This window comes from Toxorhynchites rutilus, chromosome 3 (genome assembly GCF_029784135.1).
Source record: "Toxorhynchites rutilus septentrionalis strain SRP chromosome 3, ASM2978413v1, whole genome shotgun sequence".
Classification (NCBI taxonomy): Eukaryota; Metazoa; Arthropoda; class Insecta; order Diptera; family Culicidae; genus Toxorhynchites; species Toxorhynchites rutilus.
This window is the reverse complement of record NC_073746.1, coordinates 116,330,550-116,349,988: the sequence shown is the minus strand read 5'-3', so window position 1 is coordinate 116,349,988 and position 19,439 is coordinate 116,330,550. Positions and strand designations below refer to the sequence as shown.

At 39.7% G+C, this 19,439-nt stretch overlaps 1 protein-coding gene across 6 annotated transcripts in view; it reads left to right on the top strand.

Moving 5' to 3' along the window:
• LOC129772788 (tyrosine-protein kinase Btk29A) overlaps window positions 1–17,618 on the top strand; it is a 312,094-nt gene extending 294,476 nt beyond the window's left edge. For all 6 annotated transcript variants that reach the window (XM_055776231.1, XM_055776230.1, XM_055776236.1 and 3 more), the window contains 5 exons: window positions 2,599–2,770; window positions 2,834–3,002; window positions 3,070–3,307; window positions 3,379–3,512; window positions 15,323–17,618. In XM_055776231.1, the coding sequence (XP_055632206.1) occupies window positions 2,599–2,770; window positions 2,834–3,002; window positions 3,070–3,307; window positions 3,379–3,512; window positions 15,323–15,421 (812 nt within the window). In that variant the 3' untranslated portion in view covers window positions 15,422–17,618. The remainder of the gene's footprint in view (window positions 1–2,598; window positions 2,771–2,833; window positions 3,003–3,069; window positions 3,308–3,378; window positions 3,513–15,322) is intronic.
• The last annotated feature ends 1,821 nt before the right edge of the window (window positions 17,619–19,439 follow it).

Below are 19,439 nucleotides of genomic sequence, written 5' to 3'. Positions count from 1 at the left end.
CATAGTTGGAATTTACGAAAGCTTTGTTCGACTGCGAACCTTTTGCACTAATTCAAATGCGCCTTGGTTCAATAACGATATTTTAAATGCAATTGTCGTTAGAGATATTGCATATCGCCAATGGACGCACAGTAAAAGATCATCTGATCATATTCAGTTCAAGAGACTTCGTAACAAAGTGACACAATTAGTCAATGAAGCGAAGTCTAACTATATGACATCAAATTTGGAATCGGCGAATTCGACTAAAGAACTGTGGACAAAACTTAAACGTCTAAGCGGGCACGCCTCATAGTGCGAAATTCTGTAATTCTGGCGATGAAATAAATACTTATTTTGGCGATAACTTCACTCGACATACTATGCTTCCTTCAGTGTCTCCTTCTAATTCCAACGGTTTTTCTTTTACTCAAGGTAATGAGCTGGATGTTTCGAATGCTATGTATTCGTTTTCATCAAATACTCTAGGAATGGATGGCATTTAATTAAGGTTCATGAAACTCATTTTGCCATTCGTAATCACCCCATTACCATATGTCTTCAATTTATTCATTTCAACTGCAAAATTTCCCCGAGCATGGAAAGCGGCGAAAATAATTCCGATACGCAAAAAACCTGCTGGTACTGGTTTGAACAACCTCCGTCCAATCAGTATTTGATGTTCGTTGTCCAAAGTCTTTGAGAAAATTTTGAAAGTTCAAGTTCAAGTTTAAATTCAGCAGTATAATCTTCTCAGTCCTTATCAGTCTGGTTTCAGATCGGGGCACAGTACTACTTCAGCACTTCTCAAGGTTCATGATGATTTACACCAATTTATCGATAGAAAAGGTGTGGCATTTTTGCTTTTGATAGATTTCTCTCTATAGAGGCGAATGAACTGCAAAGTTTAAAGCCTCTTAAAAACAAAGAAAGAAGAAGATAGATTTCTCCAAAGCATTTGATAGAGTCTCACACGTCAAGTTATTGCAAAAACTATCGTATCGATTCAATTTTAGTCGCAAAGTACTCAAGTTGTGGAAATTGACGGAAGCCTATCTAATCTACTTAATATCCTGTCAGGTGTTCCTCAAGGATCAGTGTTGGGCCCTCTTTTTTTTTCATTATTTATTAACGATGTGCAACTGTACATTTGCTCAAACGATGGTGATTTAGAAAATATAAGACGTCGTATTAACTATGATCTCAATAATGTTTCACGATGGTCTCTGAGTAATATGCTTTCAATAAATTCAACGAAAACTGAAGCCATGTTCATTTCCAGACGACAGATTCGTACAAGAGTTGACAATCAATAACGAAAAAATAGAATATGTGCAAAAAGCTGCAAATCTTGGTGTTATTTTCCAATCTAACCTCGAGTGGAACTTTCAAATAAATGCACAATGTGGTAAGATCTATGCAGGCTTACGGCATCTTCTACTTACAGCAGAAATGCTTCCTGTGTCCACCAAGCTTTTGCTATTCAAATCTCTTCTATTACCTCATTTTTCCTATGGATCAGAATTGATTTTGAACGCCTCAGCCGCTGCGTTTGACAGACTGAGGGTATCATTAAACCAGGGTGTTCGATGGGTCTTCAGATTATCTAGATTTTCTAGAGTAACACATTTACAGCGGCAGCTGTTAGGATGTTCATTCCATAGTTTCTTCAAATTACGATGTTATGTCACTTTATTTAAGATAATTCATTTCGGTCCTCACTATCTTAGTGACAATTTGCAGCCTTTCAGAAATTCCAGAGTTCGTCATTTTGTTCTTATGCCTCATAACTCCTCTCATTGCAGCAATACTTTTTTCGTGCGTGCGATTAATTTATGGAATCAACTTCCAGCGGATATTAAAGCTATTCATTCAGCAGCAAGATTCCGTCGAGAATATATAAATTGGCTGAAATGAGGGAATCGTGTTGAATGGGATGAGCGACAGTATAGTGGATGGGGTTTGCATGTATTGTGTAGTTCTCATTATTATTTTCAATGTATTTAAATTTAGTTTGAATTGAGTTTGTAACGGTTATAATGATGTGTCATGAACAACGTTGAATCCGATTGTAGAATTTTTATATGAGTGGACCCTTACTCTACAAATATGAATAAACAAACAAACAATAAAACCTCCACATGCCAAATTTGACTCGATTTGCTTGATTGGTTCTCGAGTTAAGCAGAAATTTATTTTTCATTTGTATGGTAGCCTCCCCTTAGAGAGGAGGGGAGGCTACCACCATGGGGAGGAGTGTCAAACCACCATGGAGACGTTTATCGATCCCTAAAACCTCTATATGCTAAGTTTAATTCCATTTGATTGAATTGGTTTTGGAGTTATGCAGAGATTTATGCTTCATTTGTATGGCAGCCCCCCTCTTAGAGAGGGTGTCTATTAATCATAGAAAGGATTCTTGTCCCTTAAAACCTTCACATGCCAAATTTGGCTCCATTTTTTTTATAAGTTCTTGAGTTATGGAGAAATTTATGCCTCATTTGTCGATCGGTTCAGTAGTTTCCGAGTCCATAAGAATCAGACAGACAGACATAAATCCATTTTTATAAATAAAAAAGATTTTGGTGTTAATTCATTATTTATTTCATTTCACCTCAGACAAATGGGAAATTCACCCCTCGGAGCTGATGATCTTGGAGGAGCTCGGTTCCGGTCAGTTTGGGGTTGTCCGAAGAGCCAAATGGCGCGGATCGATCGACACAGCAGTCAAAATGATGAAGGTTGGCACTATGTCCGAGGATGATTTCATCGAGGAAGCGAAAGTTATGACGTGAGTGTTTAGAATCTAGGCGAATCGCAAATATGTTTGCTTATAAAAAATATCCTTCCAAAGGAAACTCCAACATCCAAATCTTGTCCAGCTCTATGGCGTCTGTTCAAAGCATCGACCGATCTACATCATCACCGAGTACATGAAGCACGGTTCGTTGCTTAACTATCTGCGAAGGCACGAACAGTCGCTAATCGGAAACATGGGAATGCTGCTGGATATGTGCATACAGGTAGGATCAAAATTCATTCACAGCCAAATCAGCTGATCAATAACACTTGACGCATTTTCCTGGACAGGTCTGCAAGGGAATGTCCTATCTCGAGCGCCACAACTACATCCATCGAGATCTGGCCGCCCGCAACTGCTTGGTAGGTTCGGAGAATACCGTGAAGGTAGCTGATTTCGGTCTTGCCCGGTACGTGCTGGACGATCAGTATACCAGTTCTGGGGGAACCAAGTTTCCGATCAAGTGGGCCCCACCGGAGGTGCTTAACTACACCCGGTTCTCCTCGAAGAGCGATGTTTGGGCCTATGGTGAGTTCGTTGTTGGTTGTTTATGCATGCTCGAACATGATTGAAATGAATGGTTCTGTTTTTCGTTTTAGGCGTGTTGATGTGGGAAGTTTTTACTTGCGGAAAAATGCCGTACGGCCGTCTAAAGAACACCGAGGTAGTCGAGCGCGTCCAGCGAGGAATTATACTAGAGAAACCAAAAGCGTGTGCGAAGGAGATCTATGATGTGAGTAGAGAAAATAATTTCTAATGAACAAGATATAACTGTGATACATATTCTTCTTTTACAATCATTGCGTTAATCCGCAATTGACTCGTATTTGTGAAGTTTCGATAATCGGTGTTTTTATTCCAATAACGTTTGCATGAAAAACAATTGACTTTTTTCGGATGGTAACAAAAAAAATAAGACAAATAATTGAGTTTGATAAATTTCCCATGGAAGGTAATTGTATTAGCTTACCTGAAAAAAAATCCACGCCCTTGCGAGCGGCCTTCCGGCAGTTAACCAGAACTTTCACTATGACGGACGAAAACATGCGTGTAGGCATGTTTTTGAGTTCTTTCTTTGTTTGATTTATCAATTCTTCCTCAGTTTTCGCGACAAAATTGTTGGAGTATATCTTATGCTTCCGGTTTGCCCAGAAAATCTCCATGGGACGCATCGGGGAGACTTTGGGCGAGTTCGCCGATATGGGTCTTCTTCTTGGCGTTAACGTTCCCTGTGGAACTTTTGCCGTCTGAACGTATGCATTAACTAGCGTCATTCATTAATACTTAGTTGGGATTTCTTAAGCCAAATAACACGCGTTGAATGTCCACAGTGCAAGTCGGAAGAAATTTCTTTGACGAAAAATCCTCCGACCAGAACGGGAATCGAACCCGAACACCCGGCATGATAATGTGAGAGGCTAACCACTCGACCACATGTGCGCCGATATGGGTCCCACATCGATATTTAGCCGCTCCATCTCCTCTAACATTCGCTTCGAGTAGTGGGCCGACGCCAGATCCGGCCAGAGCACCGCGTCTTCGCCCTTATGGTATTTCTTGATGAACGACGCAACTTCCGGCAGGCACTGAGCTTCTTGTCGCTCAGAGTCGTCGGCCATCCGGAATCGGGCTTTCTTTCGATGCTCTGATTGTTGTCCAATAGTGCCAAGATGTTGTAGATGCCGGAATGGGCGTATCCGGCGTCCACAAAGTGCCTCACGATGTCCGTTTTGGACGCGGCGGGGTACCGTTCTTTGAACGCGCACACTTCTGAACGGAGTAGTTTCACTGTTTTCGCCATCACGGTTAGAGTTCGACTGATAGAGCTGTCAATTTTTTTCTGCTGACTCATGGGTTACTATGATTGATGTTGCATGGGTAGATTCGTCAGTGCGTGTGAAGGTAAACCCATGTGATAGGAGTACCGGTAAGTTTCTTAGTTTTTTTTTTAAATCAATGCTTTATTCTGCAAAAATGGTTACACATTTAATATTCAATATATTGCCCATCGCTAGTTACAACTTTTTGTCGTAGGACTACGTCTTTCATTTCTATACCGGGGTGTAAAATCAAAGTTTCGAAAACGAAAGCGTTACGCCGGAGACCGAGATTTTGAGCGTTAATAGCTCCTAAACAACTGAACGAAATGGTATGATAAACACTTCATTCGAAAGATAAAATGTCTACGCGTTCTATACTTGTTACTTTTTGATCCAAAAACTTGTTTCAATAGTCTTAAAATTGCTTTCAAAACAGGCTATTGAAATCACCAATCGGTATATAAGCGAGCGCCGCTCGGAAATCCACTTAGTTATAATTGAACAGCGATTGGAGCATGTTGTCGCTGTTGTGGTGAAGCTCTTCGTTTATCATGAAAGCGCGGATGAACGGTGTCACCAAGAGCCTGTTTGTGCACCTTAGGCCAGACATGAATCCATCAGGAGGGGAGTGATGCCACAAACGGTTCCCCGGGAAGATCTCGAAGCAGCCGCTACACACACACGCACATACACGCGCGGAATTCTTTCCGTTTGGATGCCACTCAGCATCGAGAAAGATCCGGAAAATAATCTGCCAGTTCCAGGGAATTTAAAAATACATTCCAGGGAATTTAAAAATACATTCATGTGAAAGAGTTTATTTGAATGTTTTCTATTCATGTAACACTGTGACCAAATATGTTTCAATCAAGTGCTATTAACAGGTGGTTATCGAATTAGCATAAACCACTGGTGGGCTTCCAGTATCGAGGAAAATGTGGAAATATCTAATCGTTACTGAAAATAATCTGCCAGTTCCTCTAGGAATTTAAAAATACATTCATGTGAAAGAGTTTATTTGAATGTTTTCTATCCATGTGACACTGTGACCAAATACATTTGGTTTTGTGATTTTTCACCCCTCAGTAAAATATTTTCGTATCCAATATTGGATGCATAAAACCTTGTACCTCCAACGTAACGCTCTCGTTTTCGAAGTCCCCCAAATATTCATTTATTCATTCATTCAGAATGGATTCAGGTTCAACTTCAAACAAAGGATCACTGAATCAACGATAGTCCTACGTCACCATTGCGGTTATACCATAGATATAACCTACTTTCTGTTTTTTCATCTTTCTGGCAATTCACAGATCCTTTTGCAGAAATAATCGTCCGGTTTGTCGGCTAACCACGAACCGATTAAATTTTTGACTTCATCAATATTGCTGGCCAACCAGGCCATGTTGCATCGACGATGAGGCGATCTGGCGTAGTGGTAACATGCATACCTCTCACGCTAAGGGTCATGAGTTTAATCCTCACTCCCGACATTCTTCCAAAATGGAAGTAACAGTGACGAACCAGCAAAAGTGTTCAAAGTCACTATAATAGAGAAAAAAAATGTTGCATCGACCGAAAAAGGTAGTAATTGGACGGAGCAATGTCTGGAGAATACGGCAGGTTGGATAGGACCTCCTATTTCAGCGTTTCCAAGTATGTTTTGACCGGTTTCGCGACATGCGGCCGAGCATTGTCCTATCTTTCGGATCCTTCCCATTACTTTTAAACGATCGGATATGGTTTGCTGAGCTACTCCAAGTGTATCTGCAAATTCTTGTTGCGTTTGTGACGGATCTTGATCGAGTAAAGCCTCCAATTCATCATCTTCAAACTTTTTTGGCGGTCCGGAACGTTCTTCGTCTTCCAAGTCAAAATTGCCACTTTTGAACAGTGCAAACAAAGTCTGACACGTTCGCTCAGAGCATGGTCACCATAAACTTTCACCAACATGAGATGACTTTCCGCAGCCTTTTTCTTCATATTGAAGTAATGAAGTAACACTCTCCCCAAAAACACTCTCGTTGGTACGAAATTCGACATATTCGAAATGACAAAAAAATTCAAACAAAAAACTAAACGGCAATAAAAGTAGCTTTCTAACGAATGTCTGGAAATTTGATTCACTGGAAAAATAATCAAGTTACGCCATCGGTTTTAAAACCGAAGAAACTTACCGGTACACCTAATAATATTATCAGCTCCGGTTGATGAGCCCCCTCTACTGTCTAGAGCCCATGTCAGTTCTTCCATCGAGAAGTACGCGTTATAAAGTTTGTGCAGGTTTGGACGCTGAGTTTTAGTGAACGTGCGGACGTCTGCTTTGTGCTGCTTTTGAAATTTTTCTGGGTAGTTGGCATCGATTGACTTACGTTGGGAATCGTCTACCAGAGCCTTAGCTACCGTTTGGCCGTCGTTTGTCATGTCCGTTGGAAGGTTTAATGTAATTGTACTACTTCTTCTTTTACCAAGCAATTTGTTTATGTTGCTCCAAATTTGGCTGGCGTTGCTATTTGGGTCGATACGAAATCTTCTCAACTTTTTCTTTTCGCTTCTCGAATGATTTTACGACATGCTAATCGAGCTTCTTGAAATTGCCTGAGTGCTGTCGTCTGGGCTCAGCCGGCAAAGAGTGCGAAGTCGCTTACATCTTTCCTTTATTGCTGTTTTGACATCTGGGTTTCACCATACACCAGTCTTCGGTCCGACCTTCCCAGTAGTTTTCGGTATACAAGCTTATGCCGCTGCAATTATCCTCTTTGTGAATTCTTCGACCGTCAATGTGTCTCCCGGACACAGAGACATGTTAGTTAGATTTTCGTATAGATTCCAGTTAGCTTTGTCGTAAATCCACCTAGGTCGATGATTCCGTTCGTTTGAGACTCTAGGGGCGTCAATTAGAATGGGAAGGTGATCACTATCAGAACAAATCCGATCGATGTTGGACTGATGGAGACATCAAAAGCCTGTGAAACTCCGGTGGCTGGATTTATTCGAGTGTGGTAACCGTCGTTGAGCACTAGCATATCATGTTGTACCGCTAATTATTAATTTTTCACCTCTTTATCTAGCTTCGGAGGCTGTTGGGCAAATTCTATTACCCCAGGCTATGTGATGTGCGTTCAGATCACCCAAGAGCATTATAGGTTTTGATAGTTCGTCTAGTAATTCACATAACAGTCTTGTACTATCTTTGTTCTTAGGTGGTAGGTAAACTCATCGTAAAAATGCGGAACTTTCCTGGTCGGGGTCGACGTGGAAGCCCTCGCGCTTAGCGATTGATAGGATATAGGTTCTGATGACTTGCTGGATGATGGAACGCTGATTTGTTTTCGGATATGATCGTATGATTCAGAATTGAGTATTGTTGTAAATGGGGGAGGTTTTAACTTCAATGTGGGTGCAGTTGGAAGATTGGTGGTGAACGGGTTGGGTGTTGACGGCCCGGACTATTTCAATCGTCATATCCAAGCCTTCTAACCGAGTTTCTAGGTTATTGTTGATATCTGGCATTATGTTAGAAGGTAGTCTTGAGTCATATTCCATGGTAATGTTGCTGTTGTGTAAATATGTAGCAAGTGGTGTACGTTGTTGTGATCAATAGAGGGGTCTTTTGCAGGTCTCCATTTATTCGCTTCTGACGTAGGACTACGTCTTTCATTTCTGTACCGGGTGTAAGTTCAAAGTTTCGAAAACGAGAGAGTGACGCTTGACTGCAAGGTTTTGAACGTTAATATCTCTTTTCCGGCTGAACGGAGTGCGGATTAACAATCATATAAAGCGGAAAATGTCCACGATTTATATGATTGTTAATTATTTACCCGAAAACTTGTTTCAATAGCTTTGAGAATAGGCTATTGAAATCATAACAATCCAGCTTGATGATGATTGCTTTTATGGTGTACGGAATGTGTTCCCGAACACGGACGCAAAATCAATACAACCGGAGAAACCGTCATCGCAAATACATGCATTCTTTGACTCGCTTGCAAATGCGCTCGAGCAAAGGAAGATTTACGTATTCGGTTCCCGTGATGAAATTGAGCATTAGTTTCTACATGGTGAGGTAGCATAACTTCCTTCTTTAAAATGCGCGCCACTCAGTTAGTTAATGTCATAGTGGAGCGTTAGTGGTCTCGTTCAAGAGGGGATACTGTAAAGGTTTGTCCTGACACGGTTCAGTCGCCATAATGCGTTGGAATAGTGAGGAGCGTGTCCTTGCCGTTGAGGTTCACTTTTCAAGCGGATGTTCGGTTATTGCAACACAGCGTGCATTAATTTAGCTTTAATTTAGCCCCGTTGGCTTCCGTCCCAGACCGCAAATCAATTGTTACATGGGTCACTACATTCAGACAAATTGCAAGTGCGACAAAAGGAAGAACTGGAGTCCCTCGGCCCGTTAGACCACCTGAGAACATTGAAGCAGTGAGAGCGTCAATGTTACGATCGCCACGGCGTTCTGCGCGCATACACACATCTGCCGTTGGACTGTACGATCATTCTGTAAGAAGAATTCTTCGTGATGATATTCATTTTCATCCCTATGAGATGACGATAGTGCAGGAACTTTCAGAACGTGACTCCAGTTCTCGGATGAACGCGTGTGAGCTTCTTCTTGATGTCGTTCCCGAGGGTGCTCTCCCGAACAGTCCCCTTGTGATTTTTGACGTAGGACTACGTCTTTCATTTCTATACCGGGGTGTAAAATCAAAGTTTCGAAACCGAAAGCGTTACGCCGGAGACCGAGATTTTGAGCGTCAATAGCTTCCGAACAACTGAACGAAATGGTATGATAAACACTTCATTCGAAAGATAAAATGTCTACGCGTTATATACTTGTTACTTTTTGATCCAAAAACTTGTTTCAATAGTCTTAAAATTGTTCTCGAAACAGGCTATTGAAATCACCAATCGGTATATAAGCGAGCGCCGCTCGGAAATCCACTCAGTTCTAATTGAACAGCGATTGGAGCATGTTGTCGCTGTTGTGGTGAAGCTCTTCGTTTATCATGAAAGCGCGGATGAACGGTGTCACCAAAAGCCTGTTTGTGCACCTTAGGCCAGAAGGGAATCCATCAGGAGGAGAGTGATGCCACAAACGGTTCCCCGGGAAGACATCGCTACACACACACACACGTACACGCGCGGAATTCTTTCCGTTTGGATGCTATTCAGCATCGAGAATGTTCCGGAAAGATCTAATCATTTCTGGAAAATAATCTGCCAGTTCCTCTGGGAATTTAAAAATTCATTCATGTGAAAGAGTTTATTTTAATGTTCTCTAACCATGTAACACAGCGATCAAATTCATTCGATTTTGTAATTTTTCGACCAAGTGTAATTAGCAGGAAAGCTTCTGAAGATTATTCTTCCCCATCAGTAGGATATTCCCGTATCCAATATTGTATGCGCATGCAATCGATTATTGCTCAGTCGCTGAAAGTTTCGAGCTCAGAGAGTTCATTCCCCTCTAGTTTGCCTTCCAAATTGCCATCGTAAACCACACCTTCTCTCGATTCAATCACACACAAAAAGCATACTTAAGCGATATTCTGGTGGTGAGACGCATTCATTTTTCGTGACATCGACAAGACAACACCGTTGCCTAACGTGCTGGAGGAAGTGGACGGCGAAGGATCGACACATACACTCGCAGAATTCTTTCCGTTTGGATGCCATTCAGCATCGAGAAAGTTCCGGAAAGATTTAATCATTGCTGAAAAATAATCTCTGGGGTTCCTCTGGGAATTTAAAAATACATTCATGTGAAAGAGTTTATTTTAATGTTTTCTATCCATGTATCACTGTGACCAAATATTTTTCAATCAAGTGTTAACAGGTGGTTGTCGAGTTAGTATTAACCACTGGTGGGCTTCTAATATCGAGGAAAATGTGGAAATATCTAATCGTTGCTGGAAAATAATCTGCCAGTTCCCCTTGGAATTGAAAATTACATTCAAACGAAAGAGTTTATTTTAATGTTTTGTATCCATGAAATATCCATATAATACATTTGGTTTTGTGATTTGTCAATCAAGTGCAGTTAGCAGGAAAACGTCTGAAGATTATTCTTCAGAACAAGGTTTTTCGAATCCTATAACGGATGCATAAAACCTTGTGCCTCCAACGTATCGCTCTCGTTTTCGAAATCCCCCAAATATTCATTTATTCATTCATTCAGAATGGATTTTGATTCAACTTCAAACAAATGATCTCTAAATCAACGATAGTCCTACGTCACCCTTGTGGTTATACCATAGATATAACCCACTTCCTGTTTTTTCTATGGGGTTTTTTGAAATCCCGTGTTTATGTGAACCGTCCAAGAACCCTACAAGATTTGAAGACCAACATCCAAGAAGAAATTGCCAACATAACACCTGCTATGCTAACTAGAGTCACGACAAACGCTAGAAATCGGTTTACGCAATGTATGGAGAATGGGGGACGTCACTTAACAGATTTGATCTTCAAAACAATGTAAATAAAAACTTTAGACATGTACCTACAATATAAAAAATAAATAAATATTTTCCGATGCATACAATAGTTTTTATTAAGTTTTGAAAAAAAGAAGTTATGCTGCCGCACCCTGTATTTTTCCACTGCGTGGGGAGGTCATGGAAATCCGTCGGAGCGAAAGCATTTGTTTTCGCATACCTTTAAAATATCGATTGGGTGTCCCATAATGCAATTGCAACCAAGATCATCAGTTTCTTTTTTGCAGCTCAGTGGAGAGGTCATGGAAAATAGTTCGCTTGTGAATGCGTCGGAGCGAATGGATTTGTCTCCGCATTGGGTGTCTCGCGATGCAGTCGCAACCAAGAGCATCAGTTCCTATTTTATCACTGCGTGTAAAGGTCATGAAGAGGTCATGGAAATGCGTCGGAGCAAATAGATTCGTTTTCGCATTTGCAAAAACGATTAGGTGTCGCGTGATGCAATCGCGACCAAGAGCATCAGTTCCTATTTTGCCACTGCGTACAGGGGCCGTGCCGTGCCAAACGAAAATGGCACAGAATTGGGGTGCCATGGCACAGCCATACTTTCAAACATTTTGTATAATATTTTCACTCGTTGTTGAAATTCGACCATATGCGTAGAAGGATTATTTCAATAACATACGAGTGTAGACTGATAAGTAATGCACATACACGCTTGTAGAAAACGAGCAAAAGCAAATAGCAAGGCGGGGTAAAAAAACATCTAAACCTTCAAAACAAAATTTTCCAACTATGTATAATGTTTAACGGGGGCTATTCACCGTTAAACATTACACATTTTCCCAACGTGTTGAAAGTTTTTTTTTTCATACCGACACTGCTAAAATTTTCCGACTTTTCTCGAATCTAGGACGCGATAGCTGCCTTCACCTCATTGTCCGAACTGTAATGATTACCCTTAAGGTCTCTCTTGAGTAGAAGAAATAGAAAATCGCAAAGCGCAAGGTCGAGAGAATACGGGGAATTGGTGGAATTGATTCAAACTTCAGATTTTGCAGAGCTTCTTCATTTGTACGCTAAGGGTGTTGACGAGCGTTGCCGTGTTGCAATGTTATAGAGTCTCAATTCAAATTTTATCATGCATACAAAAACGTACTAAAAAACACAACGTTCCGCATAACGAGGCTTGGTTTAGTTGGAGTGGCATATTTATCCTGGATCAAAGCCACAAAAAGATCTTCTTCAAGAGCAGAACGTGATGCGGTATATCAGCTTTAGTAAACAGAACGTTGTAAGTCGTTATTCACCTATGACCACTTTGTCCCCAAACATCAAAGTAATTTTTACGCTAATTAATCGCTGGGATTAAACAAAATATCTGTTTACCTCTCCTAGAATATGTGAACAGTCGTCCAAACTGATGATTTGTCCAATATATCAGATTGGATAAACTCTTCTGGGGGAAGCCCAGGCGAAATGGGGGAGCTACCGGTCATTTGACCGGTGCTCAGCGACATTTTATTTGATTCACTTCACTTTGCAGAACGATCCGCATACATAAGCCGGTTATGGTCTCTTTTTACTGTACTCTGTTACTCGGGACGATCGGATTGTGTTACCGCACCAGTGTGTATTAGTGATCTTATGAGCTACAATTACCGCGTGATATTTTCAATTGGTGAATGTTGTTTTTCAACACTTTCGTTAGGATATTCACGAAAAACCCATTCATTTATCTGTAACTATACAACCGAAAGTGATAGTGGGACCACGACCATGTGATATTAAAAGTAGGGGAAATGGGGGTAAGACGGACATGATGGTAGGGGAAATGGGGGTAAGACGGACATGTTAAGAAGACCTTCAATTATATCTTTGGAAACTCATGTTTTCCAAAACTTAAAAGCAGTTACTTACTGTTCAATATACTGGTTTTCGAAATAATTGGCAAAATGTTTTATAAAAAATTGCTTTTCCATGTTTTTTACTGAAATTAAAACAAGCCGAAAAGGAGAACATTTTTATCGATGCGGGTATAATGGACATGTAGTGGGGGGAATATGGACAGGTTGATAATATATGAAGCGTTGAAGTTTATCGCTCGCGAGAGGAATAATTTCGCTCTCTCTCAGTGTTTGTGTGTCCAGTAACTGAAATAGAACAAGAAGAGAAAGCAATATAAAAAAGAGTTGAATATTGTACTCTTTACTTTTTATCATGTATTGGATGTGATTGTGGAGGTAACTGTCCATTTCAACCCCACCAGTGCAATTATTTTAATAATTTAAATCTACCACATACGAAAGAATTTACTTTTCCGTACATACCTAATATCGCCTCCCCGCAACTCACAAACCGAAATATAACCATCAGCTAATTAAATTTTGCAATGAAACCACTCAAAATGCTTAATATGGGAGCCAGAAAAATTACATCCACACGCGGAATCATGTTTGATTTTCGGTTTTTATTTCCCTATTCCACTTTTAATTAGTATTCATTGTCATTGGATGGTTAGACTATTATAGAATAGCATGTAGAAGGGGTTCTCATCAACAGAAATTTAAAATTCATACTGCAACTATATAAATCAACCATCTGTCCATTATACCTCCACTGCCCGTCTTACCCGCGGTTCTCCTACGCTCCTATGCTACTGTGCTACTTGAGCTTGAGCTTGAGCTTGGGTAGACTGTACAATTCGTAGTTGCTCTCCGTGATTGACCTGAACCAACCAAATTGCACAAAAAACACACAGAATGATGCTTGGGACTAGCAAATCATTCTCGTTGTGCAATTTTCGGTCATTCGAGCTTTAAATGGTCAATAACGACGCCGGCCACGTCCTTTCAGTCACCAGGGGAATGGAAGGAATGTTAGTATGATATCCGCCGCCCGAAAGCCAGAAGGGTCGCCTCTATAGCGTATAGCATAGCCTCTATAGCGTATATCATATCATGGAAGGGGATAGTTGTTAGTGGGAAAAGGTAAGAATCAGGATTCACTGAGGTAAGTGATGTGATTATGTAAAAGCATATAACTCCATTAGCGGCGATGGAGAGTTACTTTTTGGGAAACCTGAGAAGGTCACCGAGAGAGCTGCTCTATTATTCAACGCGCGACTTCTTTATATATCTCCAATCCTAGCAAAAGAGGGCAAGGTGAGAAGGTCAGATTTAAAATCAATCGAGGCGATGGAGGAATATCTCTGAACAACCTGAGAAGGTCACCGAGAGAACTCCTCTAAAATTAATCGGACTGGGGATATATTTCTATTATTTAACACGCGTACTCACTATATAACTCCAATCGTGGTGAAGGAGAGCTGTCTTCGGGCATCCTGAGAAGGTCACTGAGATAACTCGTCTAGAATAAATCGGAGCGGAATTATTTTCTATAATTCCATAAGCGGCAATTGAGGATTTTTTCTTGGAAACCTCATTATCTTTTCCATTGAAACGCACTAAAAACCAATATTGACATCACGAACACGTATAGTGACGAATAGTCATCCCCGACACAAATACAGAAGAATTTCGATTATCCGCGAGCGGATGATCCGCGATGATGAAAAATATTCTGCATGCTAAAACATCTTTTTTTCGTGTTTACACCTCATTTTTAACCCTTCATTGCGTTATCCGCGATTTTCGTTATACGCGGTGACCTAGCCCGACTATTCCGCGGATAATCGGGGTTCCACTGTATACAAAGGACATATCAACAAATTATTTCGATTAAACTAAATCGCTACTATGCTACTGTGCTACTATGCTACTGTGCTACTATGCGAAAAGTTCAATATCAGCTCGAGTCACTTGCTCGTGTTGATATAAAACCTAATCCCGATTTCGAATGCAGAATAGGGTAGGAAGCAACAACTAAAGGAGAATATTTTTTTCCCTAAATCGGATATTTGAAATATTAAAATAATAATATTGATATTTCACTACCCCATCACTTCATCTATCACTGTTTGATTACTGATACAAAGTGTGAAATTGTCGAAATAACAGTTTCAGGTAATAATAAGCAACGACACGGTCACAGAACTTGTAAAAACTATCATTCTCACAATACTCCAGGAAATTAACGACGGAAATATTTTTGTTTTTCGAGAGATCGAGGAAAGGACATGAACACAAGCAGGGACGAATGACCTTTGGGTTAAAGTCCTTTCAAAAACAAGAACAGAACAGAACAGATGAACACAAGCATTGAAAACAAGAACAAGAGAAACGTATCAGTAGAGTATTAATGAACATTTTTTCCCGCTGCAGGTGATGAAGAAATGCTGGTCACACGGCCCCGAAGATAGGCCTGGCTTCCGGATACTCAAGGACCAGCTCGCAGCCGTCGCCCAAGGTCTCACCGATTAGAATCCGCTGGCCTGAACATCATCTGGTAACATCCACAAAACACAACACAACCCAACACACAAGAAGTACATATATTATACACAAACAAACACGTACACGTATAAGCATAAAAATTACCACTTTTATCTTAGAGCTAGAAGAATCATGTCTTTCATTTCAATGCATTTTCATCTATTAGATCTACTCTCATACGTAGCATTTCTTAAAATACAAAAATGAAGAACTCACAAACACACAGAACCCAGACAGGATTTGGGGGGAGAACAGTGGACAGTGTTTTATATTAAGAAATATTATGCTTAATGAGGATAACACAGAGAAGAAGAAAGGAAACAAAACGAAAACCTATCCATATCTTTCATGAGAATACAAACCACACAGATCTATTCGTTGCAAGAGGATCCGCGATGAACTACTAAAGTTAGTGTCAAGCCAAATAGCGAGAGGAGTGTCTGTAGTTCTTTGGCAGTCGACATTCGTTTAAACCGCCTCAAATAAACCGACGTAAGTAAAAAAAAGGGAATAACAAACCGTAGAACACAAGAAGTCACAGTCGCGCGCAAGTCTCTTTCTCGGTGTTGCAAAAAGTCGGCCTTTTCCTACTGACGAAAAGATAAAATACTTCTTGTTTTCAATTTCCACTAATTTTAGAAGAAACACACTAACATTCGTACCGAAGGAATGAACTGACTGATTGTGATTGTGTTTGCACACAGAAGCACAAACTGTGAGAAACCAGTTATACGTGGGCGGGGAGCGAAACAAAAAAAAAGTGCAAGCAAGGGTGAATCAAAACGATATATGTTTTCCAATCAAACTGCGATAGCCAAACAGAGCGCCAGAGGAGACAGAATAAAACAAAAATAAAACAATAATTTTGTGACTAATTAGATGATAGAGAAGAGAATATGACGTATGAATCTTCTGTACGGTAAAGTAACGGTTGCACTATAGAAGATCATGGTTTGAACAAACAAGAGAACACGAGTGATTTGAGCTCTTCAGTTTTTTTCCCAAGACAACTTCATTATCAAGATTATTTTTTTCTGTGTGAAGTTAATTGGAAGCTACTACGGTTCACTTTTAACCACGTTTGAAGAATCAGTTGTAGAAAGTCTAGTTGTAAGGAGATGTGCGCGGAATTTAGAAGAAAGGAGCAAGAAAGCATAAGTGATATTTTATACGTTTAGTTTTTTTAGTTAAAGACATTTATTTAACCTATTCATTTCCGTGTACTCGAACCGTAGGAGAATACAGTTTATTATTGTCGGCCCTCAACTCTAGCGCCGTTATTTTTTTTTGTCAATCGAAGTCATTTAGTTTGTTTAAGTATTTTTTGGTCGGATGCAAGCGCATAATTCATACATAATTGAAGATTTTTTTTGACTTTTCATCTCAATTTTTAGCAGAGCTCCGTTTAAATTTTAGGTAAATGAGAAAATAAAACAATAAACTGAAATTAACTCATGTCTGAGGGAGATACAAACTGCTCTGAGGGTATGAACTATAGTTAGCATTATTTGTCGAATTCTAATGATGCTTGTATTAGAAAAAAAGAAAACAAGTTTTTCGCTGAACGATAAGTAGCACACACAAATATTCAAGCGTTATAAGAGAATGAAAATAATAAAATGCCATTTTTACAATAATGAATATAGGACTTTAATGTTTAACAAAACTGTAGCAGCAGCAGAAGGAAAGGAAAAAAAAGAAACACAAAAACATCATATAGAGTTAAACGGATTCAAAATCATGCCAATATTCCTAGGATTTGAAGCAATCGGTAGCCTGCAATGGCTGCCATTAGAATTGAATCAAAAAAGCAGAAACCATCAAAAGCAGTGGTATCATGTAAACGAATAACGAATTAACGAGCAAGCATTATACCGTAGCACTCATGATGAATTGTCGATTTTCGAAGCATATATACATACCTTTTTATGTAGAAAATGTTGAAGCATACGCAGCTCAGCGCGCTGGTACAAGTTATTCGTAGAAAAAAAATTGAAAGCGAATGACGCATGGTGTGAAGAAGTTTCATAGTGAGCCAATGGAACCGGTTCCGTAGAGGAGAAACAGAAGCTACCGCGAGGTTTGATCAAGGGCGAGAAAGAAAAGTATAATATATGTCTTTTATTCGAGATCAGCTAAATCTATAATAAAATTGAACAAAGATCATGTCTTGTATGAAAAATAACACTCTGCATTTGTGTGTGTGTCCGGTAGAACACAAAAGAACCTCCTTGTTAGTTTTTTTTTCTATGTAATGTGTATAAGTATCAAATAATACTCTATTACTTGCTGATCACAACACAGGATGGGAAGTCGATCGCGTAATCTGATACTCGAGAAAGTGAAGTTGAACATATCAATCACGAAGAAGAACCAACCGATGAAAACATTAGAGTCACACATATAAAACTGCAAAACCAACTTACTCTGGTAAGTAGAAACATTCCTCTATCTGAATGAATGCTCTGAGAGGTTAGATTTTTGATAAATTCTCTAGCTACTACCAAGGCGAACTATTAAATTGTGTGGGATGCGGTGATGATGGAGCCTTCTGGTGTATCCTCCGAATGTTGGATCAATTGGTTCAGCCACTCGATAACAATGATTCCAAACATACGCAGAAGCAGGGGGAAATGTTCTGCAATAAGGAAGGATCTGACGAAATTCGTACATGAAAATTCCTGGCGGTCCTGAAAAGAATCGAAGGGTGGCGTTGTAGAAGAAACTGAAGATGATTGGTATGTCATTAATTCTTGTTGTCGTGAACTGAGATGTGTGTCCTTTTTTGGCAGAGTTGTCACACTTCTGGACTAGGCGAACCTAGCTAGAATATTCACATGCTCTCGGGATTCTTAATGCCAAAGGGAGACTAAGGTTTAAATCGAAAAGTAACTTCAAACATTTGTAACGTTCTTGTACTTGTATACACATACGCTTATGCATGCTTGATTAACTACCATAAATCGATGTAGTGATTTCGCCAAAAAGGCTGGAGCTTCACAAAAGCTGTTGGAGAGGATAATTATGACTCAGAGAAGTTTGAAGCAAAGAAATTTGAGCTAAAGGTGCTTATCTGGCAGGTCATATGCAGCTGCGGCATGCGCCCATCCATTTTCTTCACAAAAGGGACCATCAACGCCGAAATATACCGCAAGAGTGCCTCCAGAAGCTTCTTTTGCCATTGTACAATAATCGTACGTCGCAACCATTATTTTGGCCGGTTTGGCATCCGCCCACAATGTCCGTTCAACGAACTGAACGGCTGAAGGAAAACCATATCGATTATACCGAAAAAGACATCAATCTACCTAACTGTCCACAGCTGCGCCCAAAAAGTGTACCAAAGAAACTGTGCAAAAACTGATGAGTGGTATAAAACTAAAAATTCGTTTATACTTTAGAATCTAAATTTTTGTCTGAAATTGCAGTGTAGTGTCGGACTCACCAAAACGGAGAAATGAATTTATAACATTGTGAAATTGTATCCATTTAAGAAAAGCAATATGAAAAATAGAATCTACATAGCTGAAAAACTATATATAACGTATTATTCTGGGACTAACCGTTCTCAAAAAATATAACTAATTTCTCACAATGAAAATCATTTTAGTAAAAAAGGATATAAAATAGAGATATAAAAGTTTTTACGTCTGGATTTTGAGTTACAATTTTTTGGAAGAAAAATCAATGATTTTGAATACGCCCTATTCAAAAATTAGTCGTAATTTAAATTGATCATATTATAATGAAAATTGTGTCTTTGGGTAGTTTCCATCATAAGTACCAAGTTTTAAAAAAATCGGATAGGTTCGGGTCAAATTTTGCTGTTTTTTGGCCGATTTAGCGTAGAATTGTTCTACCGTTTTGTCTCAAATTCCGAACACTTAAGCTTTGTTGGCGATTAAATAGTGTCTCATTACTCAAAACGGTACTTTTTACCAAAATAATGTGATTTTTGGATACAATAGAGCCTTTTCTCTCATTTGTCCACCATACAATTGATTTA